Raw genomic sequence first — 25,777 nt, 5'->3', positions numbered from 1 at the left:
ATGTGATGTCACTTGAGTCTGCGTCGGTTGGGGATGAAAACTACAAAGTTTGAAGATGAGAAAACTCTGAGGGTGTAGAGTTAGAAAGCAGTGAGGTTATCACACCTCTGTAGCCCGCTCCTCATCTCTTCTTGAGGCTAGCAGCTCCAGGCTACATTTTTTACTCGCATCAGAAACGTGACATCACAACATTTTTTGGCGCAGACGGTGCAGAAATTTCTGTGTGGAGTTTGCATGTTCTTGTGACTGTGTGGGTTCTCTCTGGATAATCTGGCTTCCTCCCACAGAATATTCAGCTCTAAATTGCTTGTAGGTGTGAATGTGAGTGCGAGTGGTTGTCTGTCTCTATGTGTCAGACCTGTGATTGACTGGCGACCTGTCCTGGCTCGACCCTGCCTCTCACCCAATGTCAGCTGAGATCAGCTCCAGCTCCTCCGCGACCCTCTAGAGAATATGTATTAAAGAAAATGGATGGATGGATGGGAATATAATGTGACTGTAACTTTAAAGTGTAGGTGCTTTTCCATCCACCTGCTTTAATTCCCATTTTCTGTTTGCACATAAAAAAACCTGAGTGAAATACAGCAAATTCAAAAAAATCTCAAAATATCCCTTTTGTTTTTTTTTAAACGTTTGGCTGTGGTGATAAAGTTGCTGTATCAATAAAAGCAAATTGCTTGGAAACGGATATAGCAATTAAATCATGACATTAAACCGAAGGAACAAGAAGAAAAACAAATTTTTGGGCGGAGGGGGGACTTTAAATGATGATGCTCATTCTGTGTTGTGTTTGTGTTTTGCAGGAACCAGCAGTCAGGGTCGAGGGTTTGGCCTGCAGATGGCTCAGGCCGGTTTCTCCTCACATTTAGTCAAAGTGAGTAACTCTCAGTTTTATTCACCTTCTCATACACATTCTTGTTCTATTAGTAAAGATTTCACATCCAGGTTCTGTGTTTTGAGTCAGAAATGTGATCTGTGATGGGATTTTGTTTTGGATCAGTCTGATTTCTCACCAGTGATCGTATTCGCACCAGAACTGAATGTAAAATAAAAAGTATCTGTTTTCCAACACACAATATAGTTGAACAGTATTATAATTTCAACATGATGTGTTTTAAATGGAAGATCTGTCCATGCTGGATAAAGGATACTAATAATTTCCCTGAAATGACTGGTGGAAAACATCCTGATCTACTCTTTTATTTTAAAAAAACGAAGATCAGCAAGTTTCTGATCAATGTTGGTAACAATAACTTAATTTCCTCCAGTTTTCTTCAGTAATGTAAATCATGATCCAATAAAATCAAAAGAAGACAGAAGCAAAGCTGTGTATTTTAATGATTCTGATTCCAACAGAAACTCAAACTCTGGTATCGCCATCGTCCTCAAACATCCAGCGTCGGTCCGGGTTCTGATCCTGGCAGATATTTGCAGAATGAGAAGCTTCTAGAAATGTTTCTGTTGTTTCTCGTCCAGGGAAAAATCATATTCGACTGAATTCCAACGTCAGGGAGTGAAAATGGTGTCGTGGAAACTTTCTATGTGTAACACAGAGCAGATGGTTTTCCTGAACGTAAAGTTGCCAACAAAACACACACACATGCACACACACACACACACACACACACACACACACACACACACACATTTAAACACAGTACATGCAGAAGTCATTGCAGAACAGATTTAAAGTCATACACACATGCATTCATTAACAACCATGCACACCGTCATATACAGAGATAAATATGCAAAGAGTTTCCCACTCGTTAGTTTTAGGAGTAAAAAGTAAAAATGTGAAGCTGATGTGGAAAACAGACGACACGCTCTCATCTCTGGCCGAGTCGTCCTGCAGGAAAACCGTTCTCCTCTCCTCCTACTCGATTATTAAAGCAGCATTTTGACATTTAACAGTGAATCTGCAGATCAAGAGTTGGTCCATGTGCAGCTCAGATCCTGCAGCTTTGTGGCACTGCCATCGCCAACGATTTGGTCATTCACTGTGGTCCTTCATGCACTGGCCCGCTGAGACTATGACTCAACAATTTAATAACTTTCATATCTGGTCTTAACGACTGCCAGAGTTCATCTGAGTGTGTGACTGACTGCACAGTTTCACTGAGTTTTAAGACGATACTGAAGCTCAGTATCTGTAAATTGATTATAATTTTGTTCCAAAATAACCAGCAGGCTTTCATTGTTTCCTCCCTCCGTCTTCCCGTGATCATGAGGTGGAGACAAGAGTTCTGCAGCCTGAAACTGAACCTAAACTCCACCAAGTTGCTTTGTCATTGATACCCCTATTTACAAAAAAATATGCAACCGTATCTGGATAAGTTATCCGGTTAAGGAAAAACACATGTGAACGCAGGTGTAAATGCACTCAGAATGCGATCGGATCAGCCAGACCACACTTGGAGGTGGTCAGACTCTCACTGAGATCAGTTCTCAGCAGGTGCAAATGCAATCTGCACAGCGCGATCGCATTCATATGAAAAAAATCATCCCAGTAAGTTAAAGGTCACCTAGTTCCACATCTTCCTGCCAGCTAAAGCGAGAGCCCTGCAGAAACTACAAGTAGCAGCAGTAGCTAGAAGTCTCTCCCCTCACGAAAAGTGAGTTAGAAATGAATGGACAGCAGCTGTTTCCTTGACCTGTAGTGCACCTTGTTTGTTGGCCAGCTCCGCCCTCAGCTCATTTGCATATTGGAGATCTGATCACAATGTCAGCTGAATTGAGAAAACATTTTAATATCAGGTGTAAATGCAAAGACCCAAAGATCAGATGTCATTATCTAGATACAGATCACATGTTAATACCAGGTTTCAGTCGAGAGACTCATGATGTCAGACTTAAATAAAAGATTTAAACTCGACTTTGACTTTAACCAATGAGAGGAGAGAACATTCTCATCTAGCTTTTAGCGATGCATTTTGGTTTGCTTGGAAAAGAAATCAAACCAAGAGGAAGATGAAACAGGTTCATGAACTCATCCACTGACTTCGACTAAAGCAAATCAACTAAAGGTTTGAAAACACTTCAGAAAGCTGAGTGACTTCCTGGTGACGGCCTGCATTCATGAATGTCATGAAAATGATTTTTTTTTTTTTTTAAATTAAATTCTGATAATGCATAGTCACTTCAGAGTGTTTGTGAAGCTCAGAATAGGTTTCAGATGATAAAATCTACTTATGATCTGTGTCGATGGGAACTTTCTCTGTCCTGTAATTTGAGCTGCATGATGGGAAAAACATTTCCAGTCATCATGGTAACATATGTGGAAATATCAAACACCAAAACATCAAACTTGGAATCACATATTGCAGAAATGTGTCAATGACTGTACTGATGGATTCACTCAACAGTAAAGACATTAAATCTTAGAGCTTTCAGCGCTCAGACGTCTCCCTGCCCTTTTAATTCTCCTAATGTTATATACATGTGATACAATGTGCTCGCTGTGTTAGTGACCTCCATGTAAATCCATGTTTTGCCCTCAGGACGGCATTCTGCTCGGGGCGGTGGGCGCCTACGACTGGAACGGAGCCGTGCTGAAAGAGACTAAACATGGGAAAGTTGTTCCACCGAAATCCTCCTATAAGGAAGAGTTTCCAGAGGAGCTGAAGAACCATGGAGCCTATCTGGGTAATTATAGAGACTGTGTTTTAAATCGTATCTTTGTGTAGTAGTGGTATGTCTCTAGCTTTAAACCAGTGGAAACACCTCCGTTGTTGTTCCAGAAAACCATTCAATGAGCCACATCGTTGCACTGGATGACATGTTCCTTCATTATGAAGAGTTTGGTCACGTGGTTTTGTTTAGAAATGGCTGCAAAGACTAATAACAGTGTTTTCAGTCTCCGCAGAGTAGTTCCTGTAAGGCAGATGCTGCAGAACATGAGAATGTGTTTCTGTTTGTGGTGCTTCGCTAGCTTGTTGTGCTAATTATCACAACCTCCTCAATTTGTACTGAAGTTCTTTGGGAAATTTACAACGTAGCACAAAGTCAAGAGTGTTTTCAATAGTTTTTGGACAAGAACGGAGGAATCAGATACATCAGGCTATGGACTCACACACGATACTTGTAAGTAGATCAGTTCACTGTTGGTTTGGCTCCGCACATGAGATTTACTGACAATATGAAAAATGCAGATAATCACCGGCCTTATCTTTTAAGCTCTTTTAAAGGGGGAAAAATAAAGGAAAACAAACAGAAGAATAGGAAATCCTCACTGATCAGTTTCTGGTGTTTTTGTTTCAGGTTACTCTGTGGGTTCACTCATTTCATCCAATGGCTATCAGCTCTATGTGGCCGGAGCTCCGAGGTTCAACCACAGCGGCAAAGTCATCATCTTCACCCTGAAGAACACCGGAAACCTGACCATCCTAAACGCGCTGCTGGGAGAGCAGGTCAAACACACACACACACACACACACACACACTCGTACAAACATGTACATATTCTTCCTTATCCACACATGTGGGACACATGGCTGTATACAGATTTATCCTGAGGCTCTTAGTAAAACCAGGACCAACCACTGGCTGGTTTACAGAAACAGAGAAAGAGAGAGAGAGAGAGAGAGAGAATGAATTATATCAATGTCAGGTCTCTTTCATTCTTTCTTTCAGTCAAAACTCACCTAAAATTTCGGCATTGTGAACACTTTTCTGAACAGTGGTGTGGTAATGGAGGGAGCTGTTATTTTTGGCGTTAGCTGGAGCGCCAAACAAAGGCAAAAACATAAATTTGATCTCACACAGCTGCACTTAACTGATGACTTTGCAAATGTACAAAGGGCTGGAACAACAGCAAACAAGTATGAAATCATAGCAGTGTGTTAGGGACAAGAGACAAACTCTGGCTATTATTATCCACTGCTCTAATACAGTACAGTGTTAAATAAATGTTAATCTTCTTGCTCATGTTTTGTTTTGTTCTTTCGCAGATCGGGTCGTATTTCGGCAGCGAGTTGTTATCGATGGATGTAGACAGCGACGGACAAACTGACATCCTCCTGGTGGCTGCACCCATGTACTACAGTCAGGGCTGGGAGAGAGGGAAGATTTACGTCTACACCGTCACACCGCAGGTACTTACACACTAGAGATGTGCAGAGGGGGTCTTGGTATCATCGGATAATTCGTAATTCATTTGTAATTCAAATACCAAAAAACGGTAAATCTGTTATTTGTTTCAAAACAAAAAACAAAAAGACGTTTTCGGTGTCAGAATCAAATAATGAAAAACCAATCAAACCCGGCCCGTTCCTGGTTTTTGCCGATCCGTTTTATCGTTATTCCTTTTTGGATCTGTTTTTGCGTTTCTGCGAAAATCCGAAAAACCAAATTCAAAAGACTGTTCAATTTTGGTTTGTTCAATTTCTGACTATATGTTAAGGCTGTCGCTGGCGTCTTCACCATAGCAACGGTCGCTGAGGATCATGGGTAGGCTAATGTAGCCGCTTCTGCTATCGTACAAAACTGACAAAAATACTTGATTTCTAAACCAAAATTGAACGGTCTTTTGAATTTGGTTTTCTTTATTTTCGTTGGGAAACAAAAAAGTAATAGATCACGTGATTTCGTTTTTCATTTTTACGTTTTTACACACCAAACTTTAACAACAACTAACTAACACATGGCAGAAAGTGAGCAGAAAGAGAAACTAAACTAAACGTTTTCCCTGCAGACATCCTTCATCCTGCAGGGGATGCTGGAGGTTTCTGACCACTCCCAGAACTCCCGTTTCGGTTCGGCGTTGGCTCAGATCCCCGACATGAACGGAGACGGATTCAGGGAGCTGGTGGTCGGAGCACCACTGGAGGACGACCACCAGGGGGCGGTGTACGTGTTTTACGGCCACGACAAAACCATCCAACCGCAGTACAGACAGGTGAGCGACTCTGAACCAGTAATAGAAGGAATATGGGCAAGAAACCCAAACCGTGTTAATCCTTCCTCTCCCTCTCCAGCGTCTGTCTGCAGCTGGGTTTTCTGCAGGTCTGAAGTATTTCGGTCGAAGTCTTCATGGCGTTCTGGATGTTAATGCAGACGGGCTTGTCGATCTTGCAGTGGGAGCGCTGGGAGCTGCTGTGATCATCTGGTCAGACACATTTGTTTTTTTACTTAGGAGGACAACTACAATCACTACGTGCCTAACCCCCAATTTCTCATTGTCAATAAATGTCATGTTTGGATCCAAACCAACAATGAACTATGTCTATCCAAAGCCTGATATATATCTTATTCCTCTGTGCTGTAGACCTCCGCTGTTGTCCAAAAACTATTAATACACGTCAGTTGTTAAACCTAAGAAAAATATAGAAAATCACCAGACTTTATCCTTTAAGAAAACAAAATCAAGCCTTAACCCCAAAATTTAATGGTTTAAATTAGACATAAAACATAAAACACTAATAAAACCTAGAGTTTGGCCGTCACCATTCAATCCAGCTATCAAAGGTTAAAAAACATCATCACCTCCCCAAAACTGAAAGAGTTCTCCACTGATTTATTATTCTACTCCTGTAGAAGTGTTGGACTCATAATGGTCAGTTTTAGAAAAAAAGCTCTTTATCATCTTTTTTTTTATTCTGCACATTCTTGAAGCTGTGGAGCCTCCAGCAGAACTGAGGAGCTGCAGAGGTCCGGTAACCTCACTGCAGATTTGTTTCATTTTCAAACTCTTAGTCTTCAGCCCAAACTGATGCTGATTCAAGTGACATCACTTAAGGCAATTTATCAGATTTCACACATCTCCCTCTGGAGACACAAAGGGATTTATACAACTTTTTTCCCCCATACGCAGTAGCACTCCCCAGCACTTGGAAACTTTGATGAATAAAATCATTTGAGTTTGCCTTTAGGTGGTCCAGTTTTTGACTGACTCCCCACAACATGACTAACACGAGTGAACATGACACACAAAAACAGCGGACTGACCAAAGCCTGCTCCCTCCATCCAGGTCTCGAGGTGTGGTTCGGATTCAGGCCAAGCTGACCTTTGAACCCGAGAAGATCAACATCTTTAACAAGGACTGTTGGCGAGGAGGGAAGGAGGTCACTTGCATGTCTGTGATCATCTGTCTGAGTCTGGACTCAAGGACAAACACCAAGACCAAGACCAGGACGGATGTCGGTAGGTGGACGGCTGGCTAACAACTGTTTGTGTTTTCAAAAGCTAATAATCAAGAATATCAAGTAGAAGATGTAGATGCACATATTTATATGTTCTTGGGGAATTTGGCCAAAAATTTGGGGAATGTTTGTGAACCTACTTTTTGTCTTGCATGTGTTACCAGCCATCTACCTTTACGTATTAAAGGTTAAATAAAAATAAATTAATTAGCTTTGCGCCATGTTTCGCCAAATCAGTTGGTTTTGGTCGTCATTCATAAAATGTTCAGATGTCCACAAACTAAGTCGTGTCTTGTACTGGAATCACCAGCTCAGTTTTACTCACTGAGTGGAAGAACATGATGCCCAAAGCTGGATTACTAAACCTGGGCACCAGATTTGCTTCCTGACATTTTTTCTGATAATTTGTGGCCCTTGTGGTTTGTTGCTCTTCCAGTCCCTCTCACTTTTACAGTTTCAGTCTGATTCATTCTCTAAAACCTCTCTGCACAGTGTCCTTTAACTGTCCGAATGCCAAAATCCATACGAGAGAAGTTGATCTAAATATTAATGCGCTATATGTTATTACTGTGAGCTCACAGCTATTAAACTTTAGAGCAATGATTTACAGTTTTGTTTGCCCTGAGTTTCGTCTCTCAGGAAACATACACGCTGCCCTGTCCTCTTGGTGGACGTTGAGGAAGCCTGCAGACACTACTCAGGGCTTCCTTTAAAGATAATTCTCATAAAAAGACCTCATAATATTTATCATAAAGTATCAGGTCTTTAGTCATTATCATTATGTCATAGCCTGTGTATAAAGATGGATGTAGCGAGGTGTGACGTCTCCTGTTGGTTTGCATTGGAGCCGGTTTGAAGTTGAGTAGCAGTTTATGGCCGGCACCATCTTTTCCGTTTGGAGCCAGGATCTTCCAGATAAGGAGTACAGGGTGTCTGGAAACATGCCCCGCTACCTCGGATGCAAGCTAACACTAGCTTACTGGGAACACCGAGTGCTGCACACTTGCGCCAAATGTATTAAATGTATTTATTTGTTTCTGAATATAGTGATTGAGACCATAATGACTCAATAAATATGAATGACTCAGTATTTCTAGAGAGAAGTTTTGAATGGGAGTCAGTTGGAGCAGCTAGCAGCCGTCGGTGGCATTTTAAGGTATTTCAGCCTTGAGCTGTGTTAGTTTCTGCTTGGTTAGTGCATTTTAATGCAGTAATTTACCTGGTATGTTTTGTACACTACCGTTATTATGGAATGCATAATAACCAATTTAATCATATGTTCTTATTTGCTAGATGATATGCTATACTTTATTTGGTTGAAGAATCAAACCTACACTCAGCCGAACAATGTTCTCTGTTTTCCCTGTGAAAGTGAAAACAGGCACCATCTCGCCATCCTCTGTTCTTAGTGATGGTGGTAAACAGCTGAACTTTGATGAGAAAAGCTTTATACAAACAACAGATTACAACATCAATAAACAAGTGTCAAAACAGACCAGCAAGGTCAGACAACAGAACTCAGATTTGGACTCAAAGTGAAAAGCTGATTCATGTTGGAGGAAGTTCAAAGTGACAAGACCTACTCTGTGTTACTGGTGTGACTCTAACACACTCTCTCGCTCCTTCCCCTAACAACTAATGTTGATGTGCCTTTGAGCAAAGCCTTTGACAGTGAATGTTGACCCTTGTCTGTCACGACAGCATCGGAATCACACAGATGTTTGGCGTTTTTATCGCCCGTCTGTGTGTGGAAAGTGTTGTCCTGGTCTTTTCCTCGCCGCAGAGATTCCCCACAGTGCTTTTTGCAGCCACGCTGCTGTCGTGTCTCTGTGTAATTAGCTTCAGATGTTTGGGCCGGCTGCATGGAAACCTCGCTAACATGCTAACCCCAGCCAGCCGCCATTAAAATGTGTCACTCCTCCTCCCTCCATCACTTCATACCTTCATACCTTCCTCTCTTCTCTTTCTCCATCAGCTTCTCATCTTCCCCTCGATCATCTGGACCAGATTAGACACACACAAACAATAAAACATACACACACACACACACATACACATAGGTAGAGATGCATGCATGCACACACGCCAACACGCTACATGGTGTCAAAGGAACACGCGTCGACGGACGGTGTTTCAGATGGAGGACGGGAGCCGAGGTCGACAAAAGCTGAACTTCTGCTTTAAGATTTACTCAGGTTTGAGCTGGAGTTCACTTCTTACAGTGCAGACGTGGCGTTTTTGAACACGGACTGAAGCAGCTCAGCTCTCTGTGTGCTCATAAATCAAAACCAAACTTCAGTTGTTAAACAGATGAGAATGAGCTCTGCAGTTACACTCAGCACCAGCATCCAGCAGCTAATAACGAAGCAGGAAATGCATCACTCCATTAATCAATAGCAAAGAAGAAGAAGTTATTACTCCATTAAAAAGTCATTAGGAGCCCAACTAATTCCATTACTTTTGAAGTTAAAAAAGCTGGTGCTGTGGTGAATTTGTGGTTTTGGCTAAATGTGCTTAAACTGACGACTAATATGTCAGGTACCTTCTGTTAACCATCATCATCAGACAAACATTGACTGCGCTGCCACATCTTCATACAGATGTAGAAAGCTGCTCTATGTGACAACCCAGATAGGCCACTTCAGGCAATGATGCAGCACTGCTGGTCTTCTTCTGGCCCAGATAAAATGGTTGTGAGTCTGAAATAACAACACATGTAAAATAGCAAATATGGCCCAAATATCCCAAATCACACGTGGACCTTTCTCAGGTATGTGTGTTCTGGATCTGGATGTGGGCCAGTTCTGGTTTATCTGGTTTGTTCTCGGTTGACATACGGTTTACTTGTGGCCCAGATCTGGGAAACAGGAACAGACCGCCCAAGTGCCATCATTCCACGAGGTATGTGGGCCGGATGAAAGTGCTAAAAGTGTCGGGTGTGGGCCGGATCTGGGCCAAAGCAATGTTGCTATCTGGGAATGTTGAAGTCTCAAACACATTCACATGCACACACTCTTACAACTTTCCTGTACTTGTTGTTACCTACTTGTTGGCTCAGGCATGATGTCTTCCCTCACATCCCGAGTCACAACGATATTCATCTACAATATGTAATATCAGGTATCAATAAGGAATCTGTCTATTTTTATATATTCTGTATAGTTTTCATGTATAAACTTCATTTATTTTACTTGTTAAACCAAACCTACACCCTTGAGTACCTATGATTGGTCAAATAAATGGTTACAATTCCTGTTTCTGGGTGGGAAGCAAGTGAGGGATCCCCTCCTTGTGGCAGCGCTAATGACTTCTATTGTTTTATCAGGGCGTCTACAAGGTTATAAATATCTCTGATGTCCCGATCACAGATAAACGTCCATAACTCTGCTATGAAGTCAATTTCAAATAAGATGCTCCTCATAACTAACATGATATAACTCATAACATTGCAGATGTTTCCTTTTAATCATCAGGTTTAGAGTTTTCTTCAGTGTCACAGTAATCCAGTGATAGTTGTCTTTATTCACAATGCAAACAGGAAGTGTCAACAGTTCATTCAGGAGGACTTTTCATGCTGACAGTCTGTCAGAATGAAAGCAAAAGTGTAACTAACACTGATTCAATAGAAACAACACTTCCTAACTGTAAAAACTTATGACTAGATGATTCCTGATAACAATGGGAGTAACAAAATCCATTTATATTGTTTTTCGGTTTGCACAATCACACTGAGGTTCTTTCTTCACCAGAAAGTGTGACTTGGAAGCATTATCAGTGATGAACTCTGGGTCAGAGAGCGTTTCAGGTCTTAGATCATCAGACACCCACACCCATGCAACCCAGCCGGGGTTGATCAGTCCCCAGCTTGTGTCCAAGTAGACCATGGATTACTCGTCTTGATCCACAGCCACCACAATGCTTTTTCTGCTGCTTTGATGATGTTAGTTCTGGCTCTTTTTCCTGCAGCCCTCTGATGCCAAAGAGACTGAGTGTCCGACATAGAGACTCTCTCCTCTATCTGTTCATATACAGATATTCTCCCTGTGTTGAAACCTGTGGACATACAGCCAAAAACTCAAACCATCTTCAATTAAACAAATACATAAAAACTTCTCTAAAACACGTATAGTAACACTCATATGAACATTGATATTTCTGAGTAGCCCAACCTAAACAAAATAACAATATATGTCAGACATGTAGTGACTAATAAACCAAGAATTAACAGCCTGGGGTTTAAAGGGTTAAAACAACAGGAATGTGAAGATCGTCAGTAGTTTCGTCATCTCGTCTCCCTCCTCTTGAGTACATTCACATAAAAATATCTTTTTATTTTGCCAACTTTTCAGTAATTCACTTAAAAGCTGTGCAGCATTTGGAAATAGAACCGATGCAGTTTACACTAATGAGCGCACACAATGACATCACTTCCTTTTATATTACCTGAAAGACCTGTAAAGTGTGTTCTCTGTGTATTTACAGTCTCGTTGAGCTGCGTATGCGCTGGATGAGACTGGACTGATTTCCCTCCGTTAAGCCCTCGTTCTCCTCTTCTTCTTCTTCCTCCTTCTCCTCTTCTTCCTCCTCCCAGCTGCTTGGTTCAATATGGTGTTGGACGAGAGGCGTATTCCTCCGCGAGCCGTACTGGACGAATCAGACCGACAGCAACCCAGGACTGTGGTTCTGCCGGCTGAGAGTTGGCAGAGCTGCCAACGCATCGGCTTCTCCGTCCAGGTCAGAACAATCTCACAAACACACCCCTATAAAAAGGTCAAGTCAGAGTCAGAGTCAGTGTAGTTCCCTAAACACACATAAAACATCATCTACCCTCTGGCTGACTGTTTATCTGAACAGGAGACAACAGATTACGGACGTCCCATCACGGTTCTCCTGGAGACGGGGTTGCAGGACCCAGACGAGGGGCCGGTGTTGGACCCGGACTGGCCGAGCACGCTGAGGGCCGAGGTGAGAGTCGGTCACGGTATTTTACTTCCAGTGGATGTTACATTTGTCTCTCTGAGTCTGTTAACAATTATTCTGAGAGTCTGTTAACAATATATTTTGATTGTGTGGTGCTGTCTCTTGTAGAATTTTTCTTCCTGACAGGAAATGAAGGCTCCTGAAACAATAAAAGTATTCGAAAAACAACAAATATTTTGGATGGATTGCGGTTATATTTTGTACAGACGGTCATGGTCTCCAATAAAATGGGAATGTTTAAAATTTTTGGAGATAAATGAGATGGCCTACCTGGTATGAATATTACATTAGTATTTAAATTTACTATATTATAGCTGCGTACTTGTACTATATATGTTGTGTGCGTGTTTTTATGGATAAATTATAATTATTATGTTCTGCTTTTGTTATTATTTAGTTTATTTGTGTTTATATTGTTTTTCTATGTCAGGCGGGGGAGGGAGGAGGGGTTTATATACTTGTTTCTTGTTTTTTTTCTACCGTCTTTAAAGAAATGTCAATAAAAAGATGTAGAAGAAGCCTTCTGACTCTGGCGATCCTCTGACTTTTCCTCTAGCGCCACCATGAGGTTGACATTAGTGATTTTTTTGCGAAATATCTCGACAACCATTTGATGGATTCAATTTGTTTAGACATTCATGGTTCACACATGATGTATTCTTAAGACTTTGGGGCTCCACTGTCTTTTCCTCCACTGCGACCATGAGGTTCAGTTTTATAATTTAGTAATAATGCTAAAATATCTTGACAAGTCTTGCGTGTGTTGCCATAATATTTGGTACAGACATTCAAGTCCCCTTCAGGATGAATTGTAAAAACCTTTCATCTATTTTTTCGTCGTCTATTCAGCTGTTTTGTTGCTTCATCAAAGAGAAATGACATAATCCTCGTCTCTTGCCATAGCTTCCTTTCTGGAACGGCTGTGAGCAGGAAGATACCTGCGTTCCCGACCTCATCCTCGACAGTCACACTGACCTCATGGATGTCCAGTGAGTAACACCAGCTCATAAACACACACACACACACACACACACACACACACGTGTATTATTATCATGTTATTAAGGAACCCAGATAACAGTTTCCGTGTTTCCCTTGAAGGCAGTTCTGCAGCTCCAAAGAGCAAGCCGCCTGGTCCATCTGCAACCAACAGGGGGCGTCGGAGGGCCCGATGTACGTGGTGGAGGCCGGGCGGAGGAGGATGGTGGTGTTCGCTCGACTGGAGAACCAGGGAGAGAACGCCTACGGAGCCACAATCCAAATCTCCACCTCGAACAACCTGCTCTTCTCCAGCCTCATAGTCAAGGTGTCGTAGTAGCTCTTTAATTCTATCTAATTATATATAAATCTCAAATAATCAGACACTGTGGAAAAAAACTGACAGACAGGAGAAAACAAAAACATTTTCCAACAGAGTGGAGAGGTTTTATCATTATTTATTGTTCGTGCTTTCCAATGAACACAACTTGCAGTTTTCATGGATGGGAAGCCAGTGAGGGATCAGGCTCTTTTTGCTGCCCAGGTGGCATGAACTTAGGAGTAGTTACAGCTTCAGATTTCCTTTCAGAAAGTCACTAAAATGCAAAATTTTAGAATCTCACATAAGGGGTGTTTCCATGCACCTGTTTTTATTCACTATTTATTCATTATTTTCAGTTTGCGCATAAAAAAACCCTGAGTGGAAACGCTAAAAATTCAACAAACAAATAAACAAAAAAATCTAGATATGTTTTAAAAGGTTTTATTTGGCTGAAGTGGGGAAGTTGTTGTATCTATTAAAGAAAACTGTGACAAAGTGCAACTTAAACAGACGTGAAACCAAGCGGCAACCTCCAGGGCTGTAAAATGAAGCCAATGAGGAAGTGCCAAAAACTGCAGTTCCTTGAATGACCACATGAGGCTCTAAAAGTGAGTCGATCCCCATAGACCTCCATGTTAAAATGCCCAACTTCACAGCAGAAATAAACATGTTTACAGCCTGGTACAAAAAACAGGTTTGGTCTCTAAAGCTAATTTCCTCTTTCAGAAATGTCATATTTCCATCAGGTTTTCCATCGTTTGAGTTTTGACTGCCGCTCTTTTAATGACGTCATCTCGTTGTGTCTTCTTCTTCTGCAACGGATTAATGGCACCGACTGGAGAATTAGCGCCACCTACTGTTTAGTGTGCAGTGGATGGTTGTCTTTTGCCAATTTTTGTGGAACTTCAGTTTTATTTTGCGCTACATTTGGATGGAAACTGTTATTGTAGCGGATTTGGAAATGTTTTATTATTTTTGTTGCTATTTATTTTGACAATTTATTTTTTATTGTAAGTTTCTGTTCTCTCTAATTGTTTTGTTTTATCAATCAATGTGATTTTAAAATGTTTGTTTTTGTTGTTGCTGTTGTGGATCTCAGGAAAACTAGCAAAGATTGTTTGGCTCAAATAGTTTTCTACACCTTTAGTTAGCAGTGATGAGGACCGCAGTGCAACATTGATTATCTCTCTCTCTTATAATCTGGAGAGAAAAAAGAGCTACAACTCTGATCTATCAGCTCTAGTTGGTAATGAGCACTGAGGCTCATCATGTCAGACGGAAAGTGACTCTATGACTCACCAGGCTCCTCCCTCGTTCCCCATAGGACCAATCAGATATTCAGATCGAGTGCTTCTCTGAGGACAGACTGGCCAATCAGAGGAGCTGTAACATCAGTGCTCCATTCATGAAGTCCTTGTCTCAGGTAGGTGCTGACATCTGTACACAACTACTAAAGACTATCTATGTCCTTAACAGATCATTTACTGCTACTACTAACATACTACTAATCTAAGTAATAATACACCTTTATCATTTACAGTATATATCACAACCATCTTACTCAGCATGCGCAGTGGCCTCTTCCTGACATCGATGGCCAAAGCGCAAAACCTCCTATCTGCAGAATTTTCTATGACATTTACTACATCTTTTTACCTGAAAACAAACTTAATTTTATTTTTAATTTAATTTTAATTATTAAATTAATTTAGAGCATCGTTTTGTAGAACCTCTTCCAACTTGCACCAAGTGCAAAAGCTCCTATCTGCACTTTGCGAGGCATTAACATCTAGTCAGTATTGTTAACACATAATATAATAATATAGTCTAAAAACAGTGTATTATATATTTGGGTATCCTTAACAAATAGCATTCTACAAGAAAACTAGTTTTTTTTTAGTTTTCTCAAAAAAGTGCATATTTCAGATAGGAGGTTTTGCTCTTCGGCCATCGACATGATAATACTTTCCAGAGACTCTTATTAGTCATTTGAGCAGTTTCTAAACTAACTAAAGTAGCCAAACTCTTCATAATGATGTCACCCAGTGCAGCTGTTTGGCTCATTAACACATTTTTAATAGTTTCTGGACAACAACGGAGGTCTACATCAATCAAAGAGGTATGAGATCTATTAGACTTTGGATACACGCACACACAGGACTTCTAAGCAGAGTTGATTTGGCTTTTCACATACTTCTTTGACAATAAGAAAAACATAGAAAATCACCAACCTTATCATTTACTGAGAAATGTGTGATGTTGTTTGTCTGTGCTGCTCGTTGTTGTTGCTGCTTTTCTTGGCTAGGACACTCTTGAAAAACAGATTTTTTTACCTAAATTCCTGGTTAAACTATAATCATTTAGCTGGATTTACATAATAAACTGGCAATTATTCAAACACTACAGTTTGATATAATTATGAGTGGCATCATTTTAAAGCTTTATTTTATGAAACACAACAATATCGAATCAATCCAAACATTTGAGTGAAATGTAAGTTTGTATAATTGTGTTACAGATAATAAAACAGGTGTGAGACCATCAGACAGCTGTTATATAGTCAGACTAATGATAGTGATTAAACAGAGAAGGAATATACTTCGACTGACAGCCGTTGACTAAAATCCTTCATTAGTTTAATGATCGTCCCTGTAAACACGATCACGACCCCACCCCTTCGCTGTAAGGCCCCCCGAGGGCCCCCGCTTCACAGATGCCTGTCTGAATAAAGTCCAGTTTATTGGTCCAGACTGTGGTGCAGATTATTGCCGGTTTCCTCTTAACGAGGCTTTGGTTGATGAAACAGGTGAGATGTAGCCGGAGGGGGGGAACACATGAGGCACAGCTTCAGTCTGCTCACAGAGACGCAAAAAAACCACGAAAACAAAAACCTTTAACATGTCGGGATCCGTGTGACAGACGAAGCATCGCAGTTATAATATCGTAAAACCGTTGAGATCTAAAGGCGGAGGAGGATCAGAGGCTTCAATTTTTTATTTTACGGTTCTAATTTGAAAGTTTTTAAAATATTTCTCACTGTCCTTTAACCTCATTATTTCTGCTCTAAGACACCGCCGTCAGCTAGTCGTCCTTCTCTCTCTTTCTTGTGGTTTTGCTGTGATCAGGAAGACCTTGTGTTAACATCATTATGCAGTCTCCAAATGTGCTTTGTGGAAATCCACCTGGACCTTTTCATGAATAAAACACTGTAGAATCATCACACTGTGGGCTATTCTCTTCAAATATGAGGCATGTATTCACTGGTATTTAGTTTACAGCCTCGTACTGACCTCCATCTGTACAGACAATTATACACACACACGGTTATTTAGACTGAAAACAACATTTTTATTTTAGTTGGACAAAATATTTCAGTTTTTACTGACTTCAAAGACCTTCTGCTCTGTTTCTGTGTCACCTCGAGGGTTTCTGACACTTTCACAAGAACCTTTGAGAGGTTTCTGGCACAACTTCATCTACTTCCCTTCCACGGTGCACAGAGAAGGTTAAATCTAAAGAGGTCAAAACTCCAACAACACTATATGTATACAGAACAGCTTTATTGTTAAACCAATGTGTTTCAGCTTGTGGTCTTCATCAGGGTCTTCATAAAACTCATTACAAAACTCAACAGCTTGTAAATAGAGTAGGTTACGTATGAAGCAAAAAAGGTAAAATAATATATATGAAAGACAGTAAATCGTGTACATCCAGACACATGTCAGCCAATGGGGCATCTACAAAGATGGTGTAGCGACTACTTTTCAAAAAAGGCCGCTAAGAGACTTAGTAGGCTCCTATATGTGACACAACCATACAAAACCATCCGGAAGTCCAGATGACGTTTTACTGATGATAAACAAAAATGAAAGAGTCTGATAAGCAGCTGTTGCACAAAAAATTATACAAAAAAATGCAATCCGAAAGTGATGAACAGACGATAGTAATGATGGTGACGATGGTGACGGTCGACAGAAAATATCAGAGCTCTGCCAACTCCCTTTGACCAAAACTCCCACCACCACCTGAGTGAACAGGTTAAATAATAGGAAACCACACCCATGTGTTAAGCAACGTAAGTGACGCAATATGTGATGCCCACGTCAATATATAAACTACATATTTTAGCTCCTACAGATGGGTTGGATATATGGTCATGTGGCTTCAGGCCAGTCGTCTCAGACTAACAGAGAGGCAAGAGGAGGTCCAAGAAGGGACATGGGTGACTCCGTATTTGGTTTATTAACTGGAAAAGTGCAACTGAGGGTTGGTACTTGGGTTTGTACAGATGAGGTCTTAATCCAAAATGTGCCTATTTGATATGGCATACTTTAAAAACACTTACACACACATCATACACACATCTGTATACTTCAAGTGTTGCTGGAATTTTGAGCTCTTTAGACGTTTCATTTCTGGCAAGATTATTAATACATGCAGACATTTTAATTTGGTTATGTTTCTGCTACAAAAGAAGATATTAAAAACACGGATATGTGCTGTAACTGAATGTGATGCTGTCAAGTTAATCAACAGGAAGTTTATTTAAAAGCAAACCTCTCTCTTCCTGTCCAGGTTTCTTTCCATGTGGAGTTTGAGTTCAGCCGTTCTGTCTTCCTGGATCACGTACAGGTTCTCATGACGGCCAGCAGGTGAGACGGCAGATGTCACGCTGACGTTTGTTCTTCACTTATTTTATAATGTGATGTTGAAACAGAACTTAATGTATGCAGAGAGAAGTGATTACATTGTAGGAACCGATATTTGTTCTCTCTGTCACATTGTTTAATTTAGGCTTCAGTTTCTGGTTTTTATGCACGAAATCCTCACAAGTCTGTGTGTGTGTGTGTGTGTGTGTGTGTGTGTGTGTGTTGATCAGTGAGGGTGATGAGGGTTACCCAGACGACAACATTAATGACATCTTCCTCCCTCTGAAATACCAAACTGACCTGCTCTTCACCAGGTGAGTGATGTCACAGTGATGTCACTGCATGAGATGAGATTACAGACATATTATTGATCCTTCTGGTGAATCTGTAACTGTTTCAAGAAATTCACAGAGAAATTGATCATGTACATAAATTCTGTGTGTGTATAAATTAGGAAATATCTCAATTCTTTCATGAATACAATAATTATTTATCAGCAGGATTAAAATAAACATGTATCTGAACAATCAGATGTATCAGTTGAAGGATGTATTGATATTTAGACCCACATGTATAACTGAAGAGTTTGGATTAAAGATGGATGATCAGCACTGTTTTACTGATGTGAATCTTTTTACAGCATCAGAAAACATGAACAGCTTAATGTCTGGTGTTAGTTTATGAATGAACGAGCTGTCAATCAAACCGGGACTGATATCATGATCTGTTTCTGTGTTTTAAAGGATCAAATCAGCTGCAGTTCAGATATATTTTGGGTGAAATTACCCTTCAAAGAAATAAGACCAGCGGACATTGATTTAAATGTATTTCTCTTATTGCACATGTTAAACTCTTCTTCTCTTCTTCCTGTCAGAGACCCCAACCCTCCTCGGTTTGAAATCAGATCAGACTCCTCCTCATCCTGGGACCAATCCGGCAGCAGCTCTCCCACCTTCAACCTCACTTATTATGTGAGTCACAGAAGCAGAATCACTTCCGCAAAATCAATCACATGCTGGCTCACTGTCACACTCTCAGGCTTTATGGGGACACTTATAAGTCAAAATATATACTGGGAAACATAATATATTTTAGTCTATGGCAAGAAATCTCAAAAACAACTCTCCTGATTGATATGAAAGTTGCCGAGGATATTTATAGTCCTCAGAGGATGACTGCTAATGATGGTGACCCCCTGACCTTTCCTCTATAGCTACCATGAGGACATTTTCAGTGTTTATAATCAATATTTTTAAGATAAAGTATGATCCGTCAGTGTGTAATGTGTTGGTTGTGGCTCGTAGTGATGAACCTACAGAGAATTATCTGCAGCTCCTCTCGGCTTTACGGAGCTTTACAGTGAGTTTCAGCTCGTTGTTTATCTGTCTTTACTGTTCTGGTTCACTCTCAGTGCTCTCATAGAGTCGTTTTCAGCCTCAGCAGGCAGCTGTTTTCAGAGAAAAAGCTCTAAGAAGCCACTGTACACTACCTGCTCAGCACCAAATAGACACAGTTAGCTGTAGACTAGCTGGTGAACATAGTGGAACATTTAGCAGCTAAAGAGCCAGACATTTCCCTCAGGAGTTGGTAGAGAACAAGAACAGAGCTAAATAAGAGTGAATATTGGACTTACATTCACCAGGTGGACAGAAACACGACTCCAGATGAATGATAATGTTGCTCCGTTAACTGCTGGATGAGGAAATAAGCAACTGTTTGCTAACAAGTTCAACATATCAACTTAACATGTGATGATGTGTCAGTGTTGTGTTCACTACTTGTTTCTGATGAAAACTGGTGGACAAAACATCAGTTAATGCAGGATAGAGTAAGTATAGAGGGAACTCATAATTGCATAAAAGAAGATGGAAGAAGTAAAGAAAATGAAACATACGAGCCAACGACCCAAAATTTTCCATAATTGTTCAAAACCTTTTTAATTCAAAGTGCTCTACTTGAGATGTGATACACTTGTCCCAGCACTTCTCTTATTCCTGGAAACATTTCCTCCAGTCATCTTTTCTCACCGTGTCCAGAAGCCTCCTGCGATTCTTCCTGGATTTCTTCCACAGTGTTTCAGTCCCAAGTTTAGTTTCACCAAACTGCAGGCAGATGCTTCCCAGCGGAAAATCCAATAACTACACCCGACTCCTGTGCTATCAATGGGTTATGGAATTTTTGGGCTCCCCTTTGTATATGTATGAACTCTTGCGTGCTTAAACTGTTACAAATATTGTCTTTTATTCGGCATATTTTTCAAGATAAGGATAAAAAAACAAGAAAATAGAAAGTAAATGACCAAACTTCATGACAGAATAACTGCTCGGATATTTTGAACATCACAGACAAATGAGACGTAACTATCAGGTCCAGTTTTCTGATGCTGTTTATTTGTCTTTGTGCTTGCAGATCCAGAACCTGGGCATGTTCTCTGTGCAGGACGTCCTGTTCAGAGCTGATATCTGGGCCGTGAGCAGGCAGGGGAACCAGCTGGTGAAAATTACAGAGTGCAGCATAGAGCAGGTACGAGAGGAAATGTTAAAATAAACTTTAAAGATGATAAATGTGGGGAGGCTGTCTTGTTGCTGCTGTCATAAAATAGTAAAAGGACACTGCGGAGGAAAATATTACTGTGGTAAGAGCTAAGGCTTCTCCTCTTCCTCTCAGCAGGTAGCCGGGTCTCACTGCATCGTGCCTCAACTCAGAACAACCAATCAGGTTACAGCTGAGGACCTGTCTCACCTGTCACAGCTGGTAAGTGATGGTTTCTTCATACAGAGTTCAGGTTCACCTCAGTTGCTAAGCTCAAAAAAAGTCCAGGAATCAGGAGTTGTTGAAGAGAAGTGTGTGTTTTATTTTCTGTGTGTGTGTGTGTGTGTGTGTGTGTGTGTGTGTGTGCAGAACCACAGTAACAGCGTGAGCATGCCGGTGCAGTGCAGACTGAATCTGCCGGCCTCCAGAGAGGTGAAGGTGACGCTCAGAGGAAGACTTCAGCTCCCCGCTCTGCTCGCTGTGAGGCATTTCAAAATAAAATGCATCTTTATAGAGCCTTTCGAAGGTTTTATTTTGTAGTTTTGGATGTCTGACTATTGTAATTTGCAACCAAAGTGGAACCTGAAAGATATTCTTATTTTGTGAGAAACCACAAGATGTTTAATGGAGCTCTTGAGTTGAACTAAGAAACCTTGATTTTCTTATTATTAATACGTTGGGTTAAACTCAATAGCAACTTCCTGTTTCAGATAAACTTCAGGTCTCTGGACTTGCTGATTGCCGGGGCCATCCAGCTGGAAGCATCCAGTCCCATGTTCCTGCAGGAGGACAGACCTGTCAGACAGGTAAAACTCTAACAGATAAATACACTGATGAACATGCAGCACTGTGCAAAAGGTTTCAGGCGCTCTAGATGTTTAGTTTCTTATCCATCATGCAACACCATCAGGGAGGCGTCTGATTGGTCCAAAATGTATTCTGCAGCATGACAATGAGCCCAAACATCCAGCCAGAGTCATTAAGATCTATCTTCAGTGACAAGAGAACAAGGAGTCCTGCAACAGATGGTCTCTGATCTCAACATCATGGAGTCAGTCTGGGATTAACATGAAGAGACAGAAACAGCAGAAGAAGAACTGTGGTGACGTCTCCAAGATGCAGGAACAACCGACCTGCCGAGAACCTGAAACACTGAGGAGAACTGCTGCTGTTTTAGAGGCAAAGCTGCTCACACGAAACATTAATTTACTTTAGGTTTCTTCTGTTTACTGAACTTTGTGTGAGGTTAACTGATAAATCCAAACTATTTATTGAAAGGCTTTTATTGCCCAAAACCTTTGCACAGTACTGTATGTCTGAATGAAGCTGTGACTTCAAATAAGTGAATTATTTTTCTTGTTCAAACACAAAACGTCACTTCAAACAGGAGGTCATATGTTCTTAACTTTAAACTCTTCCTGCAGTGCCCCCTGGTGTGTGCACACTGGTGTGTACAATTTGTTTACATGTGAAACTGGTTTATTTATTAATACTTAGTCATTAGTCCAAAGTCCTGAACACAGTGTTATAACTGTGAGATATAAACTGTATGAAATATAGAACTTTGCTGCCATCTGCTGTCATAAATCATTATTACAGTCAGGTTTCCTTCATTACCGCACACGTTTTATTATAATAAAACATGTGCAAGGGGTGGACAAAATAACAGAAACACTATAATACCATCCAGTACAGCATCGATGCAATAAGTTCTGCCTTCATGAAGCTTCAAATGTGAAGTTTTTGCTGATTGTGTCGATTTAACTTGTTGCCTTTTTATGTAGTTGCAGTTTTATCGTTTATTTTGCTTTTTATATGCTTTATTTTATATCACACCATCCTGTATATATGTGAAAACAGGTGCTGCAATTAACGATTATTTTCATTATCGATTAATATATTGACTATTTTCTCGACCAAAAAATCAGAAAATATTCATATTTAACAGCTGGAATCAAATAATTTTTTTCTTAAAAAACGACTCAAAACTATAATTGATTATCAAAATAGTTGGTGATTAATTCAATAGTTGGCAACTAACTGATTAATCGACTAATCATTGCAGCTCTAAAATATGCATAGATGTAATTTATTTAACACAAGCACTTAAACGTTGTCTTTGTAAAAAGGTTTTTACAAAATCTCTTTAATGTAAATAACTCATTTTTTAATTCAAGGTCAGATGAGTGTAAAACACTTTGAAACTTTCCTTTCCTTCCAACTTCCTGTTATTTTGTCCACTGTATGTGACATCGATGTCTCACTAAATAAACTATGATGTCCAAATATTAGAAGCTCAAACACAAACATTCAGTAAATCATCTTAATCTTAGAAAAGTATGTTTTCTCTTTTACATATCATAAAGGTTATTCAAACTCTTTCACATCAAGGACCCTAAACTGACTCAAATTAGAACACCGACCCCCATCTGACAAGATTTTTGCTTTTGGATGTTTTGTTACAGAAAGTGTATGAAACCCACGACCAAAACAGTCAAACATTCATGTTACTTATGGATGAAATTACAATGAAAATAAATAATTCCTCCTCTTGCTGGGGATCCCCTTGAACCCCCTCAAGGACCCCTAGGGGTCCCTGGACCTCACTTTGAGAACCACTGATTTATAGGAAATGAGATGGTTAACCAGGTGGGGTTACTGCAGAACTGAATGGATTTAATTTGGTTGGTGGATGACATGAATGTCTTCTTTGTGTTGGAACTGCAGATAATCCTGGAGTTGAGGAAGGATGAAGATTACACCATCCCTGTCTGGATTATACTGGGAAGCACACTGGGAGGACTGCTGCTGCTGGCCTTACTGGTCCTGGCCCTGTGGAAGGTATACACACACACACACACACACACACACACACACACACACACACACACACACACACACACCAGGCACATCTGGGGACCCTCTAGAACTCATTAAAATGGTTCAACTTTGTTGGGACCAGTATTTTGGGTGTGAGTGGGCTCCTGGTCTTGGTTCCCTACAAATATAGAAAAACAAAACCTCACACACACACTCCTGATTCTTCGTCCACCACTGAAGCCTGACTGGAAGATTTGATGACTGGGTATTTTCCACTAACATCAAACATTGTTTTTCTCACTGCAGCGTCTCCTAAATTACTCTGATTATAACAACAAATACGTATATTTGTCAAAGAACAACAAAATTGCTACGACACCTCTTTCTGGTTATTTTGGAGATTGTTATGTTTGGTCCAGTGTGTCTTTTCATCATGTTTTGTTTAGTTGAATATAGAAAATGGGTTTGAAATTGCAAAGAATGCAACTTCAGACAAATGGAAATTTCTATTTGCAAAAAAATGACTGATTTACCGTTGGATCTTTTTCTGTTTGGTATCTTGAACGAGGCCCCATTCAGACTGGATTCATGTCTGTAAGGGAGGTGATCTGAACTTTATCCAGTCCTTCTCCATATGTGGGTCATTTTTCACCTCCAGACCCAGTAATAATTACAGCTGCAATGACTGACTGTAATTAAAATCCCGTCCAGACCAGCGGTGGAAGAAGTATTCAGATACTTTACTTCAGTAAAAGTAGAAACATCATAATGTAAAAATACTCCATTACAAGTAAAAGTCCTGCATTTCTCAAGTATTTTCAGCTAAATTTGCTTCAAGTATTAAAAGATTTTGCAGACTGTGACTGATATATAAAATACTGTTAATAAAGTGCATCATTAATACTGAAGCATCAATGTGTGAGCAGCATTTTACTGTTGTAGCAGGTTGACGTGGAGCTGATCTGAACTACTTTATAAGGTTCATGAGGGGCTGATGATGAGATGATCATTTGTGTAGGAAAGAGGAAAAAAAAAACAAAGTCCTGCAACATAAATTTAGATTCATTTTTTCAGATTTTCACTTTGATTTTTTTGTGAAATATTGGAGAGTTTGACCTTTTTGGGCTTTGAACAGTGATTTATTTGTTTCCCTCTGAACTGTAGTGGAGTAGAAATATCAGGTGGAATAAAATGGAAATACTCAAGTAAAGTACCTCAAAATTGTACTTGTTGTAAGTACAGTACTTGAGTAAATGTACTTAGTTACTTTCCACCATTGGTTTGGAGCAATGTCTTTATAATTTAAAGTGGATCTCTGAGTTTTTCTCCTTCTACTGCAGATACTGCTGTTCTCTTTCATGCCCATTTTCAGCTGAGATTTGTTTACATTTTTGCAAATTGGTTCTTTTAAAAGTCTGCTGAATTAGCTGCTAGCAGTTCCTGTTTGCGCTGAACCTGCTGATGTACAGACAAATATCACTGGATCACTGATAAAAATGTGACGATGCTCATTCCAGCTCTGAAACCTCTTTTTTCTATGATTTTTAAGCAGATTTATGGAGGTTTATTTGGAAACATTCACCTCATCCGAATGAGGTTTTAGTCTACCAGCTGCTTCCAGATGAAACTTTAAATATTTGTACTGACGAATCTTCTGTTGGTTGTTCCCTTTTCTCCTCAGCTCGGCTTCTTCAACAGACGGAGGAGACAGGAGGAGGAGGAGCAGCCTGTAGCCAATGGGAAGGCAGCGGAGGAGCTATAATGTGCAGGCGACACTGATGCTGCGTTCGGTCGGTCCTCCTCAACGTGGAAAGTCTTTTAAAAAATGATCACATGACCAAGTTCTGTGCTTGTGTGGTTTTGGTCACAGCATGAACTGGAGCAAAAAAAAAAAACAGACATAAACTCCTCAGTTTGTTCCTGTTAGCAGTCTGGACATGTTGTCCGTCGCTACATGTAGCCTGTTTCAGGCGTTTACATAGAGAAAAACAGAAGTTAAAGGGGACATATTCTGCACATTTCCTGGTTCGTATTTATATTCTCTGCTTCTACTGGAATATATTTGCATGATTTCCAGTTAAAAACTCCTTATTTATCTCATACTGGCCCTTTATGCAGCCCCTCAGTTCAGCCTCTGTCTCAAACAGGCCGTTTTAGCTCCTGTCTCTTTAAGGCCCGCCTCCTGATGAGCCCACTCTGTTCTGATTGGTCAGCTTCAGGAAGCTTCCTCCAGCTCCAGAGGCTACGTAAACAAACTACAGCAGCAGGATTTAACTTCTTTTTCTCCTTCTTTACTCCAAATGGAAACTTCTCAAATTCATCTGTACATGTTCGAGCCTGAAACAGATCCGTAATA

The 25,777-nt window shown here is 40.4% G+C and overlaps 1 protein-coding gene across 3 annotated transcripts in view; it reads left to right on the top strand.

The window, feature by feature from the left end:
* Window positions 1–25,540, top strand: part of itga11b (integrin, alpha 11b) — a 48,277-nt gene extending 22,737 nt beyond the window's left edge. For 2 of the 3 annotated variants that reach the window (XM_044357261.1, XM_044357263.1), the window contains 21 exons: window positions 804–874; window positions 3,501–3,645; window positions 4,261–4,409; window positions 4,950–5,093; window positions 5,693–5,896; window positions 5,976–6,106; window positions 6,969–7,141; window positions 11,732–11,874; window positions 11,995–12,105; window positions 13,024–13,109; window positions 13,222–13,426; window positions 14,745–14,843; window positions 17,996–18,072; window positions 18,300–18,383; window positions 18,944–19,040; window positions 20,479–20,592; window positions 20,737–20,823; window positions 20,971–21,081; window positions 21,312–21,407; window positions 23,329–23,442; window positions 25,103–25,540. In XM_044357261.1, the coding sequence (XP_044213196.1) occupies window positions 804–874; window positions 3,501–3,645; window positions 4,261–4,409; window positions 4,950–5,093; window positions 5,693–5,896; window positions 5,976–6,106; window positions 6,969–7,141; window positions 11,732–11,874; window positions 11,995–12,105; window positions 13,024–13,109; window positions 13,222–13,426; window positions 14,745–14,843; window positions 17,996–18,072; window positions 18,300–18,383; window positions 18,944–19,040; window positions 20,479–20,592; window positions 20,737–20,823; window positions 20,971–21,081; window positions 21,312–21,407; window positions 23,329–23,442; window positions 25,103–25,183 (2,522 nt within the window). In that variant the 3' untranslated portion in view covers window positions 25,184–25,540. The remainder of the gene's footprint in view (window positions 1–803; window positions 875–3,500; window positions 3,646–4,260; window positions 4,410–4,949; window positions 5,094–5,692; window positions 5,897–5,975; window positions 6,107–6,968; window positions 7,142–11,731; window positions 11,875–11,994; window positions 12,106–13,023; window positions 13,110–13,221; window positions 13,427–14,744; window positions 14,844–17,995; window positions 18,073–18,299; window positions 18,384–18,943; window positions 19,041–20,478; window positions 20,593–20,736; window positions 20,824–20,970; window positions 21,082–21,311; window positions 21,408–23,328; window positions 23,443–25,102) is intronic. The other variant, XM_044357262.1, reaches the window with a different exon arrangement.
* Window positions 25,541–25,777: the final 237 nt, after the last annotated feature.

Source organism: Thunnus albacares, chromosome 7, assembly GCF_914725855.1.
Source record: "Thunnus albacares chromosome 7, fThuAlb1.1, whole genome shotgun sequence".
Taxonomy (NCBI): domain Eukaryota; kingdom Metazoa; phylum Chordata; class Actinopteri; order Scombriformes; family Scombridae; genus Thunnus; species Thunnus albacares.
Note: the sequence above shows the minus strand (reverse complement) of the source record. Positions and strands in the feature narration are given on the sequence as shown.